The following is a 23,759-nucleotide window of genomic DNA, read 5'->3' as shown; positions in this document are numbered from 1 at the left end:
GTCATGCCTTAAAGTGGTAGTAAACCGCATCCAAAAAAAAAAGAAAAAACCCTGCATTGTAAAGGCATAATGTGCTAGCATGCATTGCATACTAGCACATTATGAAGGACTTACATTGAAATGAAGCCCTCCAGTGGAGCGCTGTCAAGGCTTCCTGGGGCTTCCATCTTCACTGGGTCTTCCTTCTGGGTTCGCAAGCTCTGGCCATCTGACTGTCTGAGCCGCAATGATGTCACTCCCGTACATGCACACAGACATCCCGGGCCACAGAACAGTGCTCTGAAGGAATGGCACGGCTATACCATTCCTTCAGAGTGCATGCGCCAGCTATTAAAAAGGGCTAATATCTCCTAAACGTGCACCGAGATATTAATTTTACATACAGGTAAGCTTTATTATAAGCTTACCTATAGGTAAAATTACTAAAGAAGAATTTACTACCACTTTAACTTAACACAGTGTTAACGTCTATGATGGTACACTGCATTGATTTGACTGTATTGCAATTAAAAGATGGTTGATCAAGTAGCAGGGAAAGTGAGATGATGATCATGGAAGGAGAGGAAGTGGTGGGATCTGATTATGGACACTGTATTGAGGAGGCTGACCATTATCTAATTATGGACCATTGGGACAATAGGTAAAGTGGATTAAAGCAGGGTACTTTGACATAGGGCAAGATGATTGTGGCTGAGGGGAGGAAGGTAGAGCAAGAGCTTATCATGGACAGGGAAGGAGGAGGCAGAGAGAAAACTGATGGTTACTGAACGGGTGACAGGAAAAAGCGAGTGATAAATGACTGTGTCCCAAGGAGAATATGCAGAGGAGGAAATGGCCATAAACTGGAGCATGAAGTGAAAGGAAGTGGCTAGGAATCTGGTGGTTAAACAGCTAAGGGGTCAAAATTTAATAAACACTTAGTAGCCTTTATGGCTGCCAGGGGACATTAGTGACAGTGTTTAGAAACAACTTACCACAGACAGCAAAGCACTGTGGGGAATAAGAAGTGCTAAAATGCTACAGGCACTGAACACAACAGAAATGACAAGGCAACATACCTAGGGATTAGAGTAGAGATACTATGCAAAGCACAGTAGACCAAAGAGAATGTCTAGTTACAACACTTGTGCTCCATTGAGGAGTTTGAGTCCCTCTGCTACAGTGGAAGTTTTTTTTAATTCACCAATTCCTCTGAATGAATAAAACAGTTGTACAGCTGCACCAATATCAAATTTTAATCTTCATTTTCTAAATCTTGCCATAAATGATTATGTTTTTACATTCAGCCACGGGGCTGTATGAAAAAACCAAACAAATGGATTTCTACATCCACACAAACGAGGTAAATGGAGAAATATCTTCTCCAGCCAGGACATTGTATTCTGACAGCGGGACTCTCCACTGCCAGAATATACTAATCAGCAACTGCAGCCAATTGGTGGCAGCCACTGATCAATAAATGTGTTTCAACATTCCCATTGGACAGAAGCTGGTCTAACGATTGACTTCTGTCAAACAGGAACAGCCATACACGGATTGAAATTCATGCATTCTCTGCTGAACTGGCTGAATTTCAATCCATCTTTACATGAAATGCTCTGATAGAAAAGAGTTAACTTTCAAAGAATAAGAAAGCAATTAGTACATATAAAATTCTAGATTAATAATTCTAAATAAGGATAAAAATATTAAACAATAAACTAATCAATAATAAAACAAATACATGCATAAATTATAAATTAAATAATATCCAGTAGAAAACTTTTGTATCGGAATTATTTGATTTAATATTATTAGGTAATATTTGTTCTTAACAAATTAATTTAAAATTGTAATTCAACCTGTGTTTTGATTAACTTGTATTTTTCTACATATATTCTTAATAAAATAGTGTTATTATTTGAATGTGTGATGGAATGAGAAATGGAACTACCTTTTGTTCCGAAGCTTTACTGCGCTAGGTTAGATGATGAATTCACCTAAGCTTTATGAAGTTATTGAATGGGTATATAACTATGGGGTCTCTTTAAGTGTAATTTTTATTTTTGTTTTGACCTTCTTCCCTGCAGTAACTTATGACAAAAAAAACAGATGAATCGAATGTCTATATAATGAAAAAACAAAAGCCATAATTAGAAATGATTATTCAAAGACGTTGGTACACTCATGATGCCTGGTTGTGCCAAGCCACTGCTCTTTATATAAACAGATGAAACATCCCAACTAAATGAGTACACAGTGAGCAGGCATCCTGCCCCAGGAGGGAAATGATTCATGGGTTTAAAGGTTTGTAACAATGTCACTTCAGTTTGAACATCTGTGTTCCACTTACAGGCAGACATTGTGGGACATGTTGAGTTTGTAATAAGAATAAACCTCCAAGAGGAATATTTACTAGATGGACTTGTTCACACCAGGCACATTGACTTGCAGACAACTGAAAATGTATTGTTTTTAAGACCTTTTCCCATTACTATGTTGTGTTCCTGCATTTCTGGGGTCAATTGAATGGGATTTTCCAAAAAACAGTAGCACGACACGTGAAAATCCATCATTGGCAATGGATGTTGCTGTATGTTTTCACAAGGCAATTCCAGGCAACAAAAAACCATCAATGAACTGCTAATTGTATAACAGGAAATATTAGAGCTGTGCTAAAGGCAGAAAGCTGTCTCAGCTTACTTTACTCTGAGTTTGAATACACCTAATGCAGCTAGATTTATCAGGTTTCTCATAGTATTAATGAAGGGAACTGCAGTCTATTAGCTGATGATGATAAGATGATGCTACAAGCTCCTTCTTCTACTCCAGTATGTTTGTTTGGAGTAGACTTGGAAACCATCAATGCCTAAGACAGAGGATGCATTGACCTACATCTCATGGGAACAGATGAAGCTTAAAGCGGAGTTCCACCCAAAAGAGGAAGTTCCACTTTAAAGATTGGTCCCCCAGTCCTCATTAAGGATTGGCAACTTTGGGGAGCGGGGGGGAACAGGTAGCCGAATTTGACAGGTACCCACTCCCACTTCTGCGGCGATCGGAAGCGGAAGTTGTCCTCCTACCCTCCCTCCCCGAAGTCTTGTGAGACACATGACAGGTCCCAGAAGACAACGGGGCCATTCATGAAGCGCAGCGCTACTCGCGCATGCGCAATGGGCACTCGGCTGTGAAGCCGCAAGCTGTGACAGCCAGGTGCTCACACTGAAGATGCCGGCCTCCTGGAAAACGGGCTGCAGAGACACAACGCGGGACCGAGGGACAGGTAAGTGGCTGTTTTTTAAAAGTCAGCAGCTACAGTTTTTGTAGCTGCTGACTTTTATTTTTTGACAGGGTGAGTGGAACTTTGCTTTAAAGTAGTTGTAATCGCTGAAGGTTTTTTACCTTCATGCATCCTTCATTCCAAAACCTTCCATGTGCAGCCAGCAGTGCCCCAAACCCCTCTAATACTTAACCCAACCCCCTAATACTTAGAGCTGTCCACGAGAACCTCAGCTGTCCTGGGTCTCTGCCTCCTCATTGGCTGAGGCAGCAGTGGGAGCCATTGACTCCCACTGCTGTCAGTCACAGCCAGTGAGCCAATGAGGAGACAGAGAAGGCGTGGCCGAGCCAGCGAATGGCTGTGCACGGGGGGGGCATGTCAGCACAGCTAGAGAACTGACCATGCCTTGCTCTCATGCCTAGTGTGGGCAGTTTTTAATAGGAAAGCATATGGACTGACAAGAACACTAAGGATTTCACACAAAGGAAGCAATACAAAGAGAACAGGATACTTTTTCATACAAGTACATGGTAGAGCAGGCACATGTCAGGAATATGAAATGTTGAGTTTACATACTCTTTAACTAGCAGAAGTGTTTTGCTGCATTAAAGCCTATAAAATGTTGCATCGCTGTAAATATCTGAGCTGCACAATTGTTTTATCTCTATAAACTAAAACAATAAAAAGGTACCTTTAAAAAAATGTTGCATTTGTTAAAAACGTGCACATTTTGGGGAATTATCAAAGCTTGCTATGCCATGATCATAGCTCAGGAAACTGAAGTGTGTGACGAGTGCCACATTAACTAAGCCTATAGAGCACAGGGTTTGCTGTTAATCTACAAAGGGGTTGCGGCACGTTTCAATATATAAAACTGCCGCAGATCCCCTCCAGGTCAGACCTGGCATACAGGATGTGAACTGTCTGCTGACAGCTCACATCCCTCTCTGCTTGTATGAGCTGAGCCTACACAGCATTCCTCCTTCCTCCAGCACTCAACTGAGCGGGTGGTGGGAACAGGTAGAGGACTACGGAGCAGGCAACTCCAGCTGTATTGTTCTGTATCTGCTTGTTCCCCTTTGGGTAATTAGCAGTATCTGCTCTGTTTTCTGAGTTTCACCAGCATTATGCTTGCACCACTCTTTGTTAATCCCCCCCCTTTATGATTTTAAAGCTGGAATTTGGTTAAATGTTTTTGCTATGCAGCACCGTGAAAACAAGCAGTAATATTGTAGTGCATCCCATGTCCAGCTGACTTCTACACATTATAGAAATCTTCTCCCCACTGATGTTGGGTCCTCCACCCAGCGGTGATCATCCAGCAATGTTAGGGTTAATAATAGTCATTGCTAGTGGGAAAGAGTTGCATGGCTCGCCTACCCCTTCTGCCCACCAATTCTTTTCCTCAAGCTTGTACCATTTTTCCCCAGAGAGAAAAGTTCTGTGATTGGAGGACAAGCAGATGAATGACAGGATCTGTGTCCTCCAGTCAAATAAAGCTGACCAGTCAATGTCTGACTTTCGAACGGTTTCTGATTAACTGAGGAGCTGGGCAGAAAATCAGTGGCTGAACAGCGGCTGCATCTGTCAGATGTAACCTCTGTTTGGGTATTTGACAGCCAGTGGCGATGTCTGTCAGAATACAATAGCGGCTGAAGCAGATTCCTACATCTACTCTGTATGGCATTGATGGAGGAATCTGCACATGCCTGTATAACTGGCCTTAGATCATCTAGTAATGGAATTTGAGTAGTTCAATGTATTTCTCATGAATAAATGTGTGACTATAGCCACAATGGGGTGATGGGGTGTGCTGGAGGGTCTATTGATGCTGGCAACTGGGGGATCTATTGTCACTGGACCTATTTTTGCATGGGGGTCTATGCTTGCTGGGGAGGTCTACAGTTGCTGGTGTGAAATCTATTGTTGCTGGGGGGAGGGACCTTAAAATGCTGGGGGGTTTATGAGAAGGATATACTGTCGAAGGGGAGGTCTATTGATGATGGCTGCTGCATGATCTAGTATTACTGCTGGGTGGTAAATTGTTGCTGGGGTGGGTCTACTGCTTCTACTCTCTCTATTACTCTCAAAATGTCTGAAATAGTAAATTTTTTAATGTTTTTCAGTGCATTCTGGAAGGTCTCCTGAAGTTATCTTTCAAAAACGCTTCTAAACGCAAACGCACATAAATGCGGTATGCAAACACAGCTAAGCAGACTTTTTAACCTATGTTTTCCAGCAGTCAGTTTCCATCGTTCAGAAGTGTCCCGTGTACATGGAGCCTAACCCAGTATACAAAAGTTTATTTAAGGTAAGCTTTTGTTGCTGTGCAGGCAAAGAACAGCAGAGGTACAGTATATTCAGAGGTCCAGATGTTAAAATAGGATGGTGCTTCCCTAGTTCTGTTCAAAGCACATACATTTGTGCCAAACATGAATATTAGAGGCCGATGGGAAATAAAGAGCAACAAAGCTTCCCATTGTCACACTTTGTTCCAACTTTAATGTTGATTGTTTAATGATCCTGCTACACTGTATTTTGCCTCCTACACAATGTCAGCAAAATGGATTTTCACTGAAATGTGGTCCAGTTTTTATTGTAAGCTTACTTTGTAGGCTTTTTGCTTACTATAAATGACACATCATCTGTAATTACTAGTCCCAGTTTTCTTTCTTTCAGACACTAAATTAAAAGGTACTCTGGAGTGATGAACCACATCATATGTAAGATGTCCAAAAATAAGTGCAAGAAATGGATTGAGCATTCTGCCAGGACATGCAGACCATAAATATAACTGATTTATATAGATTAGCAAGTTTGCAAAATTCTGAAGATAAACTGCAGCATCACTGTCTCTATCAGGTTTTATCTATTCTTGTATTAGTGCTGAAAATTTCTATAATTTCCACAAAGTCTTTAACAAAACCATCCAAAAACGTAATTAGGGCCACCTGACAAAAAAAATAAATATTCCTGCCATCACAAGCAAACCTGTACCCCAAGCCACTAATACCTTAATCTGCAGTCCATAAATCTTATTCCTTGTTGGTTTTGGTTGTGACAAGTCAACAGAAACTGTACTTTATGCTGATCCTCAGCTGGCCTTTTTGCCACCCCTCTTCTGAAAACCATAGCCCCCCCCCTTATTCAAGCAGTGCAAGCCTCAAGGATCACATCTTCAGAAGGTAACGTGACTGCTGATGGAGGTAGGTACCATCAACATTCCAGCTCTGGAGATTGAAGAATTGGGAAGCTGGCTCTTGCAAAACTACAGATTAAGGTGAGAATTGTGGCTTTTACAAACATTATTTTTTAAAACACCTACCAAATGCTTGTGATCTGGACAAGGAAGGTTGGGAGTGAGTCACTATTTTTTTTGTTTGTAAGCTTTGTCTGTCTGTAGTCAGCCTTTTCACCCAGCAGAAGGCTCCCACGGCAGAGATAGAGAGAGCTCTGAGCATCGATCAATTGACATATTGAAAGGCCTGTGGGCAGCTGAGACTGATTAGTGAGGAGTAAGACCGACTAACAGGTAAGTTGTGGACCTAAGACTGGAGGCTTTATCTTGCTGAAAGCTCTACAAAGCCTCTTGGGTACGGAATCAAGTACAGAACTTATAAAACGAAAGTTAGTTTTCAATCAAATTCTATAATTGTTGTAAACATGTTAATCCTCATGAGTTCATTATATGGGACCATGATCATGGAATATGTTAATAAACATTAGATATGTTAAATAAAAATAGGTAAATAAGTGGCATTAGCAATTGAATCAAATTGTCAATGTTGTAAGAGTCATCTCTTCAGGGAAGCCTACCCCACCTTCTCTTAACAGTCGATCTCCTCCACTCCTCCTACCACTCCATCCCCCACAGCCACTTCCTCCTGTACCACTATCCCCTCCTTCCTAGATTGTAAGCTCAAAAGAGCAGGGCCCTTGACCCCCTCGTGTATTGTTTTGTTACTGTATTGTCTCATGTTCTGTCCCCCACTATAATGTACAGCGCTGAGCAAACCTTTTGGCAATATATAAATACTGTATTATAATAATAATAATAATTTTGTGAACCTGTGGGAATTTGATGATAATAAATCTACTAGCCCGAACAAAAAATGTAGGCATGATCCAATACAAGGGTAGGTGACCTTAGCACACCTTCTGTGGTGAAACTGCAAATCTCATCATGCTTCTGCTTCTGGAAGTCATACCTGTGGCTGTCAGAGGATGGCTTCACACTGATCTACTGCGATTTGGCCACATGTATGTTTTCAGAAAGCGCACCAAAACCATGGGACATAATAAAAGTCTAAAATAAACTCTCACAAAAACTGCAGGTACACTGTACCAGCACTGCGGCCAAAGTGTTGAGTGTTGAGGGGCAAAGTGAAAGCCCCCAAAGTCATGTAGTTCCTTTATGAAATTTGTAGTATCACCACAGCTGGAGTGCCAAGGTTGCCTACTCTTGTTCTGTGGTTGTGATAGGATACCAGAAGATCCCTGTTCACAATGCTGAGTGGGACAGTAGGTAGACAGAAGGAAGAATGCTGACAACTAAAACTATTATTTGTGTTTGTTTAGTAATCTAAGAGTGACAAAAGACACATTGGCTGGACAGATACTGCTAGTATTACGAAGTAACATCGGCACCAGAACTGTGGAAGGGAGATCAATTTGCCCAGTAGTGCCTGCACACAAACATATTAGTGTGAACCTAAGCTGGATGTACCTAAAAAGATGTGCACCTGCCACCCCACACTTCGTTTGTCTCTGCCATCACCTGAGCAAAACCGAGAAGGAAAACTTTTTTGTTTACTTGACAAGTCAATTGAGAGATCTGAATGCCATGTCATCCGATTAGCAGTTTTCAACAGTCCTAATTGCATCTCAATGAAACAAAAGCTCCAGCCTATGATATTATAAATATCCCTTTTCTCTCTCCAGCTGTTGTTTCAGTATGGCTTTCCAATTTTGCTGCATGCAGTAGACGAGGAAGAATGTGGGTGGGTGAATTGTGGTTACCTGTTCTTTAGAGGAGCAACCAAAGTCACCACTAGAAAATTATATGTTGAGCACGCCAAGAGATGTTGCTAGTGTTTCTATTTTTCTAAAAGGATATAGGTATATATAATATGTGTATATATATATATATATATATATACTGCTCAAAAACATTAAAGGAACACTTTGAAAACACATCAGATCTCAATGGGGAAAAATATCATGCTGGATATCTATACTGATATGGACTGGGTAATGTGTTAGGAACGTAAGGATGCCCCATCGTTTGATGGAAATTAAAATGATCAACCTACAGGAGACTTATTCAAAGACACCCCAAAAATCAAAGTGGAAAAATGATGCAGCAGGCTAGTCCATTTTGCTGAAATTTCATTGCAGCAACTCAATATGGTACTCAGTAGTTTGTATGGTCCCCACGTGCTTGTATGCATGCCTGACAACGTTGGGGCATGCTCCTAATGAGATGACGGATGGTGTCCTGGGGTATTTCCTCCCAGATCTGGACCAGGGCATCACTGAGCTCCTGGACAGTTTGAGGTACAATCTGGGGGCGTCGGATGGACCGAAACATGATATCCCAGAGGTGTTCTATTGGATTTAGGTCAGGTGAGTGTGGGAGCCATTCAATGGTATCAATTCCTTCATCCTCCAGGAACTGCCTGCATACTCTCACCACATGAGGCATTGTTGTGCACTAGGAGGAATCCAGGACCCACTGCACCAGCGTAGGATCTGACAATCCCGATACCTAATGGCAGTTAAGGTGCCATTGTCTAGCCTGTAGAGGTCTGTGCGTCCCTCCATGGATATGCCTCCCCAGACCATAACTGACCCACCACCAAAATGGTCATGCTGAACGATGTTACAGGCAGCATAACATTCTGCATGGCTTCTCCAGACCCTTTCACGTCTGTCACATGTGCTCAGGGTGAACCTGCTCTCATCTGTAAAAAGCACAGGGCGTCAGTGGTGGACCTGCCAATTCTGGTCTGAAATGGCAAATGCCAATTGAGCTCTATGGTGCCGGACAGTAAGCACAGGGCCCACTAGAGGACATTGGGCCCTCAGGCCACCCTCTTGAGACTGTGCTGGAAGACACAGCAAGCCTTCTGGCAGTGGCACATATTGATGGGCCATCCTGGAGGAGTTGGACTGCCTGTGCAACCTCTGTAGGGTCCAGGTACCGCCCCATGCTACCGGTAGTGACACTGACTCTAGCCAAATGCAAAACTAGTGAGAAACAGTCAGAAAAGAGGAGTAGGGAAAAAATTGTCAGTGGCCTCTACTTGTAAAACCATTCCTGTTTTGGGGAACGCCTCATTGTTTCCCATCTAGTGCACCTGTTATTAATTTCATTAACACTAAAGCAGCTGAAACCGATTAACAACCCCCTCTGCTACTTAACTGACCAGATCAATATCCCAGGAGTTTAACTGACTTGATGTTATACTCCGATTAAGAAGTGTTCCTTTAATTTTTTTGAGCAGTGTATGTTTAAAAAAAGTGTGGAAAAAAATTATATATATATATATATTACACAAAACTGTACAGCTGTGAAGAAATTCTGTTTCTTTATAATAGTTCTTAATGACATTACCTATACAGTATGTTTGGGGTTGTTGTCCTGCTGCCAAATAAATTTGAGGCCAATTGCATGCCTCCCTGATATGGCATGATGGATAAGTGTCCGCCTATACTTCTCAATGAATCTCTCTTCTGTTCATTTACTTTTTATATTTTTGATTGATAAAAATAAACTATTAACACTTCTATTTCTGAAAGCATTCTTAAATTACAAAATTTTTTCACACCTGCATAAAACTTTTGCACACTCGCTGTACAGCATATACGGCATTTTTTAGTGTGTATATTCCCTTAATAGGGTGTGACATGGCTTTACCACTGATTTTCTTTTTTTAGGATTGGTATAATATGAAATTGTATAAATACTTACCTAATCTTAAACTATAGAGGCGCATTTAAGCTAGGTTCCTACTTTCACGGTGCACTAACATGCTCATGTTAACTTACATCACACATTAAAATGTGTTTCATTAGGGTAGTTTATTCATTTTGAATGGGCTGTCAATGCACCCCAACACTACCAAAACTGCACCTAATTCTTTTCTGGGACACAACACGCAGTGCTGCATTGCCTAAAAATGTAATTAAAGCGGAGTTCCACTCACACTGTAAAAAAATAAAAGTCAGCAGCTACAAAAAACAGCCGCTCACCTGTCCCACGATCCCGCGGTTTCCTCCCTGCAGCCTCTTTCACTGGCCATCCTGTGTTCCAAGAGCCGACATCTTCAGTGTGGTCACCCGGCAGTGACAGCTTGCGGCTTCACAGCCGGGTGCCCACTGCGCATGTGCAAGTGGCGCTGCGCTTCCTGTAGTCTTCTGGGACCTGTCACTTGCCTAGACGATCGCAGCAGAAGTGGGAGTGGGTACCTGTCAATTTTGGGTACCCGCTCCCTAAAGGTGCCAATCCCTAATGGGGAGCAGGGAACCAGTCTTTAAAGTGGAACTTCCTCTTTTGGGTGGAACTCCGCTTTAAGCTGGAAGCAGCTACACCATGACACATGCACCACATACTATATCTGGGGCAATAAACCTAAACCTAATAAGTGCCTTTAAGCAACATGTGTACTTATTATGTTTCTATTTAATACATGCAGTTAAACCCAGATCTATGTATTCATTTTATAGCTTTCTCATACTAATACAGAGCCTTGAAAAAGTATTCATACCCCTTGAAAACTTGTGTATTTTATTGGGATTTTATGTGATAGACCAACACAAAGTGGCACATAATTATGAAATAGAAGGAAAATGATTAATAGTTTTCAAAATTTCAAAATATGTGAAAATGTGGTGTGCATTTGTATTCAGACCCCCGAGTCAATACTTTGTAGAACCACCTTACGCTGCAATTACAGCTGCAAGTCTTTTCAGGTATGTCTCTACCAGCTTTGCACATCTAGAGAGTGACATTTTTGCCCATTCTTCTTTGCAAAATAGCTCAAGCTCTGTCAGATTGGATGGCGTGCATCTGTGAACAGCAATTTTCAAGTCTTGCCACAGATTCTCAATTGGATTTAGGTCTGGACTTTGACTGAGCCATTCTAACACATGAATATGCTTTGACCTAAACCATTCCATTGTAGCTCTGGCTGTATGTTTAGGGTTGTTGTGGTTGTAACATGACAAAATGTGGAAAATTTCAAGGGGTATGAATAGTTTTTCAAGGTACTGTATTAGTATGAGAAAGCTGGACAAAAATTCAGGGTGAGGTGATAAAACACTAAAGCTTGCCAAAAATATAAGATAGCAATCAAAAGTCATGACTGCCTGAATATGCATGATCATTTTGATTTAACAAACATGGCTATGCATTAACCCCCTCTGGATTTGACCTTATTTCCGGGAGACCATTTGATTTAGTCTAGGAAAATGTATTTTATTTATTTATTTATTATTTATTTCCCATCCTGAGATTTATTTCCCATTCTGAGATTATTCAGCCAGTCAATTTGACTGAGCTACAAAATCACCAAAACAGACAAAAAACGTACATGTCGCATATGCAGTAATGCATAATACATTGTAGAGCATGACTGCATGCTGTGGTCTGCTGCAACGCATTTGCATCAGAGACCTCAGAGGTCTGAAGCTCTTTGCGTTTCTAAGCACTTGCTTCTTCTTCAGACCTCAGAGGTCTGAAGAAGAAGCAAGTGCTTTGAAACGCGTCACCTGACCCTGTTCCTGACCTGCCATTGGTTGCCCGCCGAGATCCCGACTTCCTTGCGGTCCACGCTGGTTTTGGCGCCATTTTCAAAAATTCTCTGCATTGCTGAACACGCTGCATCTCTGCTCATCCTGCATTACCAGGATCCATCTTCACATCATTAGCAGACTGAGGGCTCACCAAAGGCATTCTTTTACCATGCTATTATACTTCTTACGTTTGTGAATGGTTTTTAACCTCTTGTTACCAATAAATCCTTAACCCTCTACACTGAGATTGGCGCCCCCTTGTGTCCGATTTATCGTCTACAGAGTTCTGCTTCGGTCTATGGGGAGTTGCCTTCACCATCCATCCGCCACCTAGGACCCTTGGACTATGAACTTCCCCGTCTCCATTTGTCGCTTCATCGCCACCCCATTTTGAACTCATTACTATTGTACGCCTATTCCCCTATTTGTATTTTTCCTTTTGGAGAAACTTTTGGAGCATTTTATTTTATATGTTAATTCTTCTTTTGACAACATTAGATTAAAGTGGAATTCCATGGTTAATGTCACCAAGCTGGCCCAAACAAAATATTTCCAGTAGAGAACAATGCTGATGCAGGTAGTGTGTAATGCAGCATAGTAGAATTAGCTATATACAGCAAGACTTCCAATCACAGTAAGTCTTGTATTAATTGATAAAAATACAAGGCTTCTCCTGAATGCCAGAGGAGCACTAAATCTGACTCACTTTATATCCAGCAGCAGACAGGAATTTAACCATACAGTGCCACTTACTGTATGTAACTAATGCTGTTACAGTCTATTACAGCTCACCCAGTAACTACATTGTTCTGTAATGGAAACAAACTTTTTAAAGTGACATTAAATATGGAATTCATATGGCATGTAACATCTAATCTTAACATTTTTTGGCCCATTTATTAAACTGGGAGAAAAGACAATGGGGATATCTATTAAAATGAACAAACCACTAATACCTGTGGGATTTTTCCAGAGGTACATCACCATACATACAACAATTTCCATATTGTTAAAAAAATGTTTAAACTTGATTAACATACAAAGTACAAGACTGATGGCTGATTTAGTACAATCTTAATACATCTGTTTTTTTTCACAATATCATTGTTCATCAAAGAACATACATCACACAGCACAAATGTTGATTCAACCTAAAGTTACTTCCAATGGAATTAGTAATAGTGCTTTGTTTTGCATACATACAGTATATTGCCAAAAGTATTGGGACACCCCTCCAAATCATTGGATTCAGATGTTCCAATCACATCTGCATGGCCACAGGTGTATAAAATCAAGCACCTAGGCATGCAGACTGCTTCTACAAACATTTGTGAAAGAATGGGTCGCTCTCAGGAGCTCAATGAGTTCAAGTGTGGTACTGTGATAGGTTGCCACATGTGCAATAAGTCCATCTGTGAAATTTGCTTGCTGCTAAATTTTCCACAGTCAACTGTTAGGTATTATAACAAAGTGGATGCAACTGGGAACAATAGCAATAAAACTTAAAATGACAGAGTGGGGTCAGCACATGCTGAAACGTACAGTGCGCAGAGGTCGCCAACTGTCTGCAGAGTCAATAGCCAAAGACTTCCAAACTTCATTTGGCCTTCAGATTAGCACAACAACAGTGCGTAGAGAGCTTCATGGAATGGGTTTCTATGGCTGAGCAGCTGTATCCAAGCCTTACATCACCAAGTGCAATGCAAAGTGCCGGATGCAGTGGTGTAAAGCACACTGCCACTGGACTCTAGAGCAGTGAAGACGTTTGGTGGTGGCCAGGAGAACGGTACTTGCCTGACTGCATTGTGCTAAGTGTAAAGTTTGGTGGAGGGGGGCTTATGGTGTGGGGTTGTTTTTCAAGGGTTCGGCTTGTCCCCTTAAGTCCAGTGAAGGGAACTCTTAAGGTGTCAGCATAACAAGTCATTTGGGACAATTTCATGCTCCCAACTTTGTGAGAACAGTTTGGGGATGGCCCCCTCCTGTTCCAACATGACTGAGCACCAGTGCACAAAGCAAGGTCAATAAAGACATGGATGAGCGAGTTTTGGGTGGAGGAACTTGACTGGCCTGCACAATGTCCTGACCTCAACCTGATAGAACACCTTTGGGATGAATTAGAGCGGAGACTGTGAGCCAGGCCTTCTCGTCTGACATTAGTGCCTGACCTCACAAATGCACTTCTGGAAGAATGGTCAAACATTCCCATAGACACACTCCTAATCCTTGTGGACAGCCTTCCCAGAAGAGTTGAAGCTGTTGTAGCTGCAAAGGGTGGGCCAACTCAATATTGAACCCTACAGAGACTGGGATGTCATTAAAGTTCATGTGCGTGTAAAGGCAGGCATCCCAATACTTTTGGCAATATAGTGTATATAAGGAAGCTGGTATATCACCCTATGTACCAGATCACAGACTAGCACTTGGGTCATCTAGCTAATCTGTCACCTCTTTTTTTTTTTCTTTCATTTTCTTTTGGAAATTGTCCACTATAATAGCCACTAAACATATCTGCAGGTGTTTATAAAATGTCCCTTAGCGTTTCTAAGTTCTGAGGCAGTTGAAATACTGAATTTCATTTCTAAATAAGTACTTGCAGTTGCGGAAGAAAAGAGAAAATAGGTGTACAGTCATTATTTGGTCACATGATCATGCAAAACTGTCGATTGTAGGCAAATTGTACATGTGTTAATAAATGTCCCTCAATGAGAACAAAAGAAAGGTTGGGATAAAGGTATATAATTTTGTTTCAGAAGAGTTAAATTTGAAAGGATTTATAAATGTATTGATTAGATTGGATACTATAATTTGGGATCTTTAGGAGCCACGTGGCCTATGCCCACCTCCAACACTGACAATTATGACACACTATGAAAAAATATACCTTTACTTTCTTTCCGGGTGACATTTAGATGGAGCGACCTTCTCTAACCAGGACAAAAATAGTAATACAAAACTTGATAGGGGTTCCAACCACCTACCACTTTATGTGAAAAAAGTTTTGCCTTTAAATACGTGTTAATGATTTTCCCTTTACATATCTTATGATATAGGTTCTAAAAATGCACGCTGCATTGGCTAACACACTGGGCTGGAAAAAAAATACCCTTGCACTGGGGCCCTCAACTGTGCAAGGTTAAATGCTCATTAAAGTGCAAAGAAAAAGAAAATGAAGTCCTGCTAGATCACTTCATGCTGGCCCCTTTTGCAGGTGTAGCTATGTAAGACATTGAAAATTAGTGCCTATACTGTTTAAAATTCAGTAATCACACCATGCTCTGCACATGCTCAGTTGCTCTCAGCACTGTGCCTAAAATCAGAGCCACTACAGGCTGATGAGCTGACAGCTTTAAAACTTACTGTTGTTTTACTGAAGGGGGAAGAAAACAACAGGAATGACACAGATTGTGCATAGAAAACACTGATTAGGGAGGGAGAAAAGAAAAAAAGCAGGAGAGGTGACAGGGCAAACTCTGCTGCCAGGAAGACACAAAAGAGTTCAATTTACAAGCAGAGTGTCTAACCTTATCTCCCTGATATTCCCTCCTTTCTCCCTCCCAGCTGCAGTGCTATGAACCTCAGCAGTGGAAAGTTTCTGTCAGCCTTCTTCTTTGTAGACATACAATCAAGACAGGAAATATACACATTTTAATTGAAGACATTTACATGTGGAATGATTTACTAAAACTGGAGAGTGCAAAATCTGGTGCAGCTCTGCACAGAAACCAATCAGCTTCCAGTTTTTTCGTGTGTTATAACTTAACTAAACAAACTGAAGTTAGAAGCTGATTGCCTACCATGCACAGCTGCACCAGATTTTGCACTCTCCAGTTTTAGTAAATCAACCCCATATCTTTTGAGACCAAGGAGAGGAGGAGAGTTTCTGATAAGGAAGTGACTTCTCTGGGCTTCAACAAAATGGCAGCCTTACGCAAAAAGAAACAGGAGCAATGCTGGAAGCAATTTAAAGCACAAACTGATTTTGGCAGTATAATTATTAATGTAGAATTTATGTTATTTTGTTAAAGAACATTAATTGTTATCAAGCTGGCATGGGTAAAGTTCAGCATTAAGTCTACGGGGTAAATTGATAAGTATTCCTGTCTCCTATAGGCTCCCTCTATCTGTGCGACTGAGTCTTCGCAGTCCTTTCTCTAAGCCACTCATTCACATGCTTGCCTTATGCCCCGTACACACGATAAGAAAATTGTACGAAAAACATTTGCAGAACCACTGATCGAGCGATTTTCTCTTCGTTGATGAGCAGGATGTTTTAACCAATAACAATATTGTGAACGAAAAAATCCGGTTGAACAACAGTGAAAAATGTTGTCATTTCGCATACGTATGGTATGGCGGTCGTACAAAAAAAATCTATCAAGCGATATCACGTATGAGCAGAAACAGAAGTTGACCCGGATGTTTATGTCCAAGGAATCTTCGTAAACACGAATGAAAAATCAAAATATTAAAAGTAGATTGGCCTAATGAGATAACCAGAATTCTGCATATTATATTTTATGTGTCACTATTTATGTATATAGTTAGTGTAATAAACTATATTATACTCATTGCTGTTAATTGTTGTGTATATCGCTCATTCTGGCCGGAAGGGCGTGGCTACAAGGTCACACGCACACTTCATCACTTCCACTTGTACGGAAGATGTCAACACTACGTATTGCCCGACCAACGATTTTTTTAGATTGGTTAATGCGGGCCACGATTTCAACCAACAAACGAACGCCTCTCAGTCGTCGGATGACCAATCGGTTGATTTTCTAATCGTGTATTCCCACCTTTACACTGTAATAGCCCTGCATTGTATGTGATGATGCAGAGGAAAATGCATTGCAGGCTCGAGTTTTGGGGAGAAAAGGACAGTGCCAATCCTGATGGAATGGGGAACAGAGTTCCTTTTCCTCAACCTCTACACATCACAAGCATTTAACACTTGCAGTGTGGGGGACCCCACTGCAAGGGTATTTTTTCTTAAAATCCTGAAGTTCAGCTTTAAATGAAGTGTTGTCATATTAAAATGCAGGCTGCAATTCCTTCTAAAAATGCTTGTTTTCTGCCTGTCCCTGGATTCAGTAGTTTCTGAGTTGCTGAAATAAACATTAAGATTAAAAAGACAGAGTGACTTTAGAACCGGTAATCTGCATACTTGCTCTATAATTATTATTTTATTATACAGGATTTATATAGCTCCAACAGTTTGCTCAGCGCTTTACAATATAAAGGGAGACAATACAGCAACAATACAGATCAATACAAGAGGGATAGGAGGGCCCTGCTCCTTGGAGCTTACAATCTAGGAGGGAGAGGGGCTAGTGGTACAGATAGTACTCTAGATCAGGGACTCAGAAATGATTCAATCCTTTAGATCAGCATGTAAATACCTAACATTTTCAAAAGCTCAGTAGTGACAGCTCACATATTTTTAAGTGCAAGTTTTTTTTTTTTTAAGACCGCACTTTAGACAGTGAACACCAGGTTTTGTTTCTGTTAATTTCAGTAGAGCTGTCCAGCATTCTAACTACAAGACACTTTTACACTGCAGGAAGTTGTATTGTACTGTAACACTGTCTGTGTTAATAGCCCCGTAACCTGCTCATCGTGAAAAGAAACCATATATAAGGCAGTTCTAACTATACTATACTATAATAAATATACATTCATATATGTATGGTTTTAAAGCAAATATACAGTATAACATAAAAATAGTCATTACAAGACAAAACTAAGTAGCTTTAAGCTCAGAAAAATTCTAAATAATACACTTTTCAGTCTAGTCAATGTGATATTTCATGTGTTGTGGGTAAAATAAATCAATAAACATCTACTTTGCCTCTATTTCTATTTAATTTACTATTACCAGCTTAAAAAAAAACAGAAAGCAAACTGGTACACTGCAAATACATAATTAGAATACAGTGAGGTTGATTTATCAAAGGCTAGTCACTTTGCAAAATGTATGTTAACCCAATCATACCAGAGTAAGTTAGGACCTTTGCAGAAAAACTTACTATCTTTTTTCATTACCAAAAAATATATAATTCTGCTCATGCTAAAAATAAAATTGTAATTAAGTTATTCATAAATAAGAAGTATATCCATACTACTTCACCTCCCACCACAATGTTCCCTCCTCATATCTTTTTAGGTATTGGAAGTTGACCTACGCTTTCAGAAGCCAAGTTCTCCTGTGTACGTTTCAGCTGATTAAAATTTAGAAGGGGTACTACGTCACGGCTTCTTGGAAAAACACACCTCAACCCTTTATGCACATCTCCTCCAGGTATCATCTTCCAAGCTTTCTTTGCTCTGTCAACGTTGGGTCCATGATGTCCCTGGGCTGGACTCTGAGGACTGGAAAGATTTATGGGATTTTCCATTTATAACCCTGGTCTCTTTATGAGATTGCCTCATTCAATTTAAAATAATTCACAGGGCGTATCTCACTCCCTATCAGTTGCATAAAATGTTATTAGGGGAGTTCCACACAGGCCATGGCCTAGGGCAGCAGGACCGGCAGAGAAGAAGGCGCATAGTCACCCACACTTCTCTGCTATTTTACACATTCCCTCATATAATAGAAACCTGCAGATGGCAGCCCTGCCCATAAGTGCAACCTGACTGGGCCCTTACTGTTGATTTCCCTGCACAACTTGGGTATTTTTGTTACAAAAGCTCTTAATGTACTAACATCCACACACTATAGGCTTCTACATGTGGAATCAAATGGACCTAATAATAAGGTGACTGTTCTTCCTAATATTCCATATGTAGATTCTAGCTGTACTGACCCAGAGTTGGCAAACTTACCTCCAGCCTCTAAATTCTGGCCAGCTGAGATTTGAGGGGGCAACACCAGACAGTAGACTAGTTTGGCAAGAAATAGAAACCCAACCCTGTATATTAGTCACATTTACATCAATGAAATCATGGCCACAGCAAGAAGGCTTGTACAATAAAAAAGACTAAACCAAAGTGCAGGGGCGGACTGACAACTCATGGGGCCCCCGGGCAATAGGGGATCATGGGCCCCTGTGTCCTTGCCCAAACTCAAAAAAGCCTATGAAAAAGGTACCAGGGGCATCTCATGGGGCCCCTACTGACCCCGGGCCCTCGGGCAGTGCCCGAGTTTCCAAATGGTCAGTCTACCCCTGCCAAAGTGTATATAAAGTACTGTACATTTGTTTCCACTAATACAGTCCTTACCAATGTGTCTTTAAGTTTGCTACAGGTAAGCTTTAGTTTCCTGCCTAAGCATCTTCTGTAGTGATGAATGATACTACAAATACATGTAAAGGAAACCGATTGTGAGAGATATATGGCTGACCTCTGTTCTGGAAAATGCTCAATGACTAGTTGATTCATTTTCATTGACTGTTTCGGAGTCACTAACCTGGATTGAGTTTCCAGAAGTTCTGAAATCACTGATTTTATTGGCAAGTGTGTTCCTGATCAGTGACTGAGAAAACCCCTAAAGTAACAGACAGGTAGGTAGCTTGCATTTTCAGAAGGAGGTTAGTAATGAAAGTCTACATACAGTATCTCTTTCAGTGTTGGTTTCTTTTAACTGCACTTTAATATATGTACTAAAGTGAATCAAGAAATAACCCCATTCTTGTAAAAACAATATAGAAAATGCATGTTAAAATTCATTAGAAGAAACAATTCTAAATATGTGTATTATGCACTATAGCAAATCCCTGCAAACTCAGGTAAAAACTCATATTAAAAATGGAAACTTTAGGCACAGCAGAATGAATATGCCCCCAAATACATATATTTAAAATATGGAAACAAAGATAGATCTTACCCATATTGACAAAACTCATGACGGTGTCAGCTTCACTGATTACTGCTCCCAAGGGAGGGCTTTGGGTGCTTAAAGTGGTAAAGAGTGCTCGTGATACTCCTTGTGCTCCATCTTCCTCTTCCTCACTGCACATAGCATGATAGAGGTCCAGCATGAACAGAGGTGCTGAAGATGGGAACTGACCACCACTTGCAGGTCTGGGTCTCCCAGGCAAGCCCAGAATGGAGAGGATCTCCTTCTGCATCTCACGCTTCTCTCTGCCACTTAGCTTCCTCTGAATAAAACTTGATCGGAGGTGATTCTTCACAAAGCTTCCATTGGTGAAATGCCACAAGAATCCAACAATGCAAATCACAGTCCAAATACTTTGTAAAGTGTTAGACATCTTCCCAACAAACAGAACTTGACTCTTCAAATGTCTCCAGATGAGAAAGTAAGTGCAAAGATAGAAATGTTTCTTGATGATCTTATTATCTTGTCCTCAAAATCATATATATTGCACAATATGTATAGATGATCACTTTCTCAAATACCCTCCATTCTAAATGTCAATTTATTAATTCCAAGTAAAGTTAGTGTGCTGTTTAATCCGTATAACAGATTGCTGCTTTTGATTGCCTAGGGAATCAAAATAAATGTCCCAAGCAGATGTAAGCACTAAAGAAAACTGAAAAAGTTTCAAGTTATTTTAAATATAGGTTAATGGATACGAGTGCTTCTCAAAGACAGCAAACATGCTTACCACTGAAAAAAATGTATTCCACAGGGATAGATGTAGCTGCAGATTGGAGTTCAGCTTCCCAAAGTGATAGCTAGTTCTTCTATACCTCCTGACTGCCTCTTCAGACTGGAGATCTTCCCCCTGCACTGTGCTCTAGAGGTCTCCTCTCCAACGCTCCTTCCTTGGCAAATTAGATTATAGGTGTTCACTTGTATCAAACCACTGTGCACTGAACGACTTCTGTGTTTCATAAAAAACATTGGATTCATCCGCAGAGCAGCTGAAGTTGCTGTTTGTAATGCAGAAAAAGCATGCTACAGACTTAAATGTGAGGTCTGAAGATAAAATAGGAGAAAAAACAACTTACACCCTGTGGGAATGTATGTCATGTGTTCTTTCATGTTCTGTAAAATAATTATTATGTGTATGTTTGGAAATGATTGAAAACATACGTTTGAATGAGTTCTATGGATGCAGCATACTTTTTGATTTTAAACATTGTAATTACAATACAAAAAACATGTTATTTTTAACACTTCAATAAAAGATTACTTAAAGCAGAGCTCCACCTAAATGGGAAGCTCCTCTTTAAGGCCTTGTCCCCCGCTCCTCATTAGGCGGGTACCCAATTTTGAGAGGTACCAAGTCCCGTTTCCGCTGCGATCGCCCTAGACGGTCAGAAGTGGAAGTTCTCAGCCCCAACTCCCCCCCCCCCCCCCGTAGTCTTCTGGGACACGTGACAAGTTCCAGAAGGCTACAAGACTATTCACAAAGAGCAGTGCTACTTGGGCATGCGCAGTGGGCACCTGGCTGTGAAGCCACAAGCTGTCTCAGCCGGGAGCCCACACCTAAGATGCCGGTCCCAGGAACACCGGACAGCCGGTGAACCCGGCTGCGGTGAAGACACCACTGGATCACAGGACAGGTGAGTGCCTGTTTTTTAAAAGTCAGCAGCTTGTGTTTTTTTAACTAAAGACTAGAGATTTGCTTTAAATCTCCTTTCATGTTGTGAGTTCTGCCTGAATGCTGGTCATCTCTTTCCACAACTTCCTGGATTCCCTGCATGCTTTGCAGCTGTTTGCATTCCATTTCTCAGGACTAAGTATCCCATGGTAACTTTCTGCCAGCTGTCCTTCCTGTAGTGACTCCGCCTCTTTTAACTCCACCTTTCAGCAGCTCTGAAGTTCAAGAGGCAGGCTCTGTGAAATGTGTGACATAGCAGTGCCTATTCTCAGGACATATTGATTATACAGTATGTTACAAGAAAGTAAATATGTCTATAAACTTCAAGTTTCTTAAGATTAATAGGAGTAGGCTAGAAATAACTGAAATACAATCTGGGAACTAATATATGATTATATATTTTGACCATAGATACACTTCAACCCCTTTAATGGATGAGGGTATTTTTTTCCTTTTTGCTTTTGTTGCAAAAGATATTTCTGTCTGAAAGCTGTAACTTAACCACCTGCCGATAGCTTACAGTAAATATTCTGTGAGTGGGTGGGAGGTGCAAACATGATCATATATATGTACATGATCGACCTTCTTCTGGATTTGCACATGCATGCCCCCTACTGACCCATATTGTGATTGTACACAGCACGCATTTGGCAGCTGATGTCAGCTGAAATCACAATAGAAAATGCTGCAAATTCCACACCGCATCAGTGTGAATCCAGGCTTAGGCTCGGATCACACTGCCGCGACTTGGAATGTGACTTGTGAGACCCCAAGTCACGACATGAGGAATCCCATGTTAATCAATGAGAGCTGTCTTAATTAGCACTACTGAAGTCACTCTGACTTTAGAAAAGGTTTCTGTACTACTTCAAGGTGACTTCTATCCGATTTGTGTCCATATACTGTAGCCTCCATAGCGGTATGATCATGTCACTATTTCCGTGCTCAAAGCGGTACATTTTTTTGCATGGAAATATGTCATTTCTTTATTGTAGGCCTGTAATTTTTAGGAACAACTCACTGAAATCTGTCCGAACAAGAGTCTAGTAAACATCCCGGGTATGTTAAAATTTGAAACACAAAATCATAAACTATAATTTAATAAATAATAATAAAAAATAATAATGTAATAATAATAAATTTAATTCAATAATGTAATCAAACCAAAAACACTGAAATTTGAAATATAGCGCCAAGTTCGCACATCACTGAGCAGTCGCAAAATAGTTTTCAGTGTCTGATGACGAATTTCCCCACGAATCATTATCACTCAATTCTGCAAGTGGTTCTGATTTACTATCGCTGTTCTCTAGCTGGTCTAAAACCGCTTTTGACCTAAAGGGACGCTTTTTGGACGCCATGGACGTCTCTCAGTTTCCAGGCAGAAAGGACAGTAAAATTGCAGACAGGGCATAGGACAAAGCACTAGGGACAAAATGTATGTGAAATGGTTTGATACAGTAATGTTTTACTATGTGATTTTAGTGTATTAGTGAATGTCACTTTTTAAAATTTTTACATTTCCCGCTGGTTACGTCCCCCGTACGTCCCGACGTCGCAGTGAATGGAACCCGGAGGATGGATGCCGGCATCAGCTGGAGGAGATGGCCGGGGACGCTGCAGGGGGGACACCGCAGGAGCGAAGGACAAGGTAAGTGATCGAGGGATCCCGGAGCAACACTGCAGGGTATTCCCGAGTGTAGCTCGGGGTTACCGCTTGTGGTGCTGAAACTTTACCCTGAGCTACACTCAGGAATACCTCCAGGGAGGTTAATAGAAGCCACCTCCAAGTCGGATCCTCATCTATATTGATGTGATTTGAATCCGACATTACAGGAAGATTACCCAGGCATTCCCTGAAAGTCACTTCAAATTTGTACTCAAGTTGCCTGGCAAAATTGCACTGCAAGTCATGTGACTTTCAGGTAACGGTAGTGTGAACTGAGAATAAATCTGGAGTTAATACCTATTGCTAGGTACATACAGGAAGATTTTTTTTGTTCAACCCAGCAGGCTGAACAAAAAAAAAATGAGAAGTTGCCGTACTAACTAAGTGATGTTAGTGCGGCGATCTCTCCTTCTGACCTATTGTGTTCTGACAGGGAGACTGCCCCCACAGAACACACTGATCAGTGCTCCCAGCCATTGGCTGCAAGCGCTGATCAGATGTTTTCCAGCATTCCCACTAGACAGAA

General features: G+C 41.0%; 1 protein-coding gene across 1 annotated transcript in view; it reads right to left on the bottom strand.

Annotated features, from left to right (window-relative positions):
• Window positions 1-20,815, bottom strand: part of LOC149462646 (bone morphogenetic protein 8B-like) — an 87,165-nt gene extending 66,350 nt beyond the window's left edge. The window contains exon 1 of the mRNA XM_089676672.1: window positions 19,881-20,815. Coding sequence (XP_089532798.1) covers window positions 19,881-20,265 — 385 coding nt within the window. The 5' untranslated portion in view covers window positions 20,266-20,815. The remainder of the gene's footprint in view (window positions 1-19,880) is intronic.
• Window positions 20,816-23,759: the final 2,944 nt, after the last annotated feature.

This window comes from Staurois parvus, unplaced genomic scaffold, assembly GCF_062004578.1.
Source record: "Staurois parvus isolate SC_StPar_1 unplaced genomic scaffold, SC_StPar_1.0 ptg000172l, whole genome shotgun sequence".
Lineage (NCBI taxonomy): Eukaryota > Metazoa > Chordata > Amphibia > Anura > Ranidae > Staurois > Staurois parvus.
Note: the sequence above shows the minus strand (reverse complement) of the source record. Positions and strands in the feature narration are given on the sequence as shown.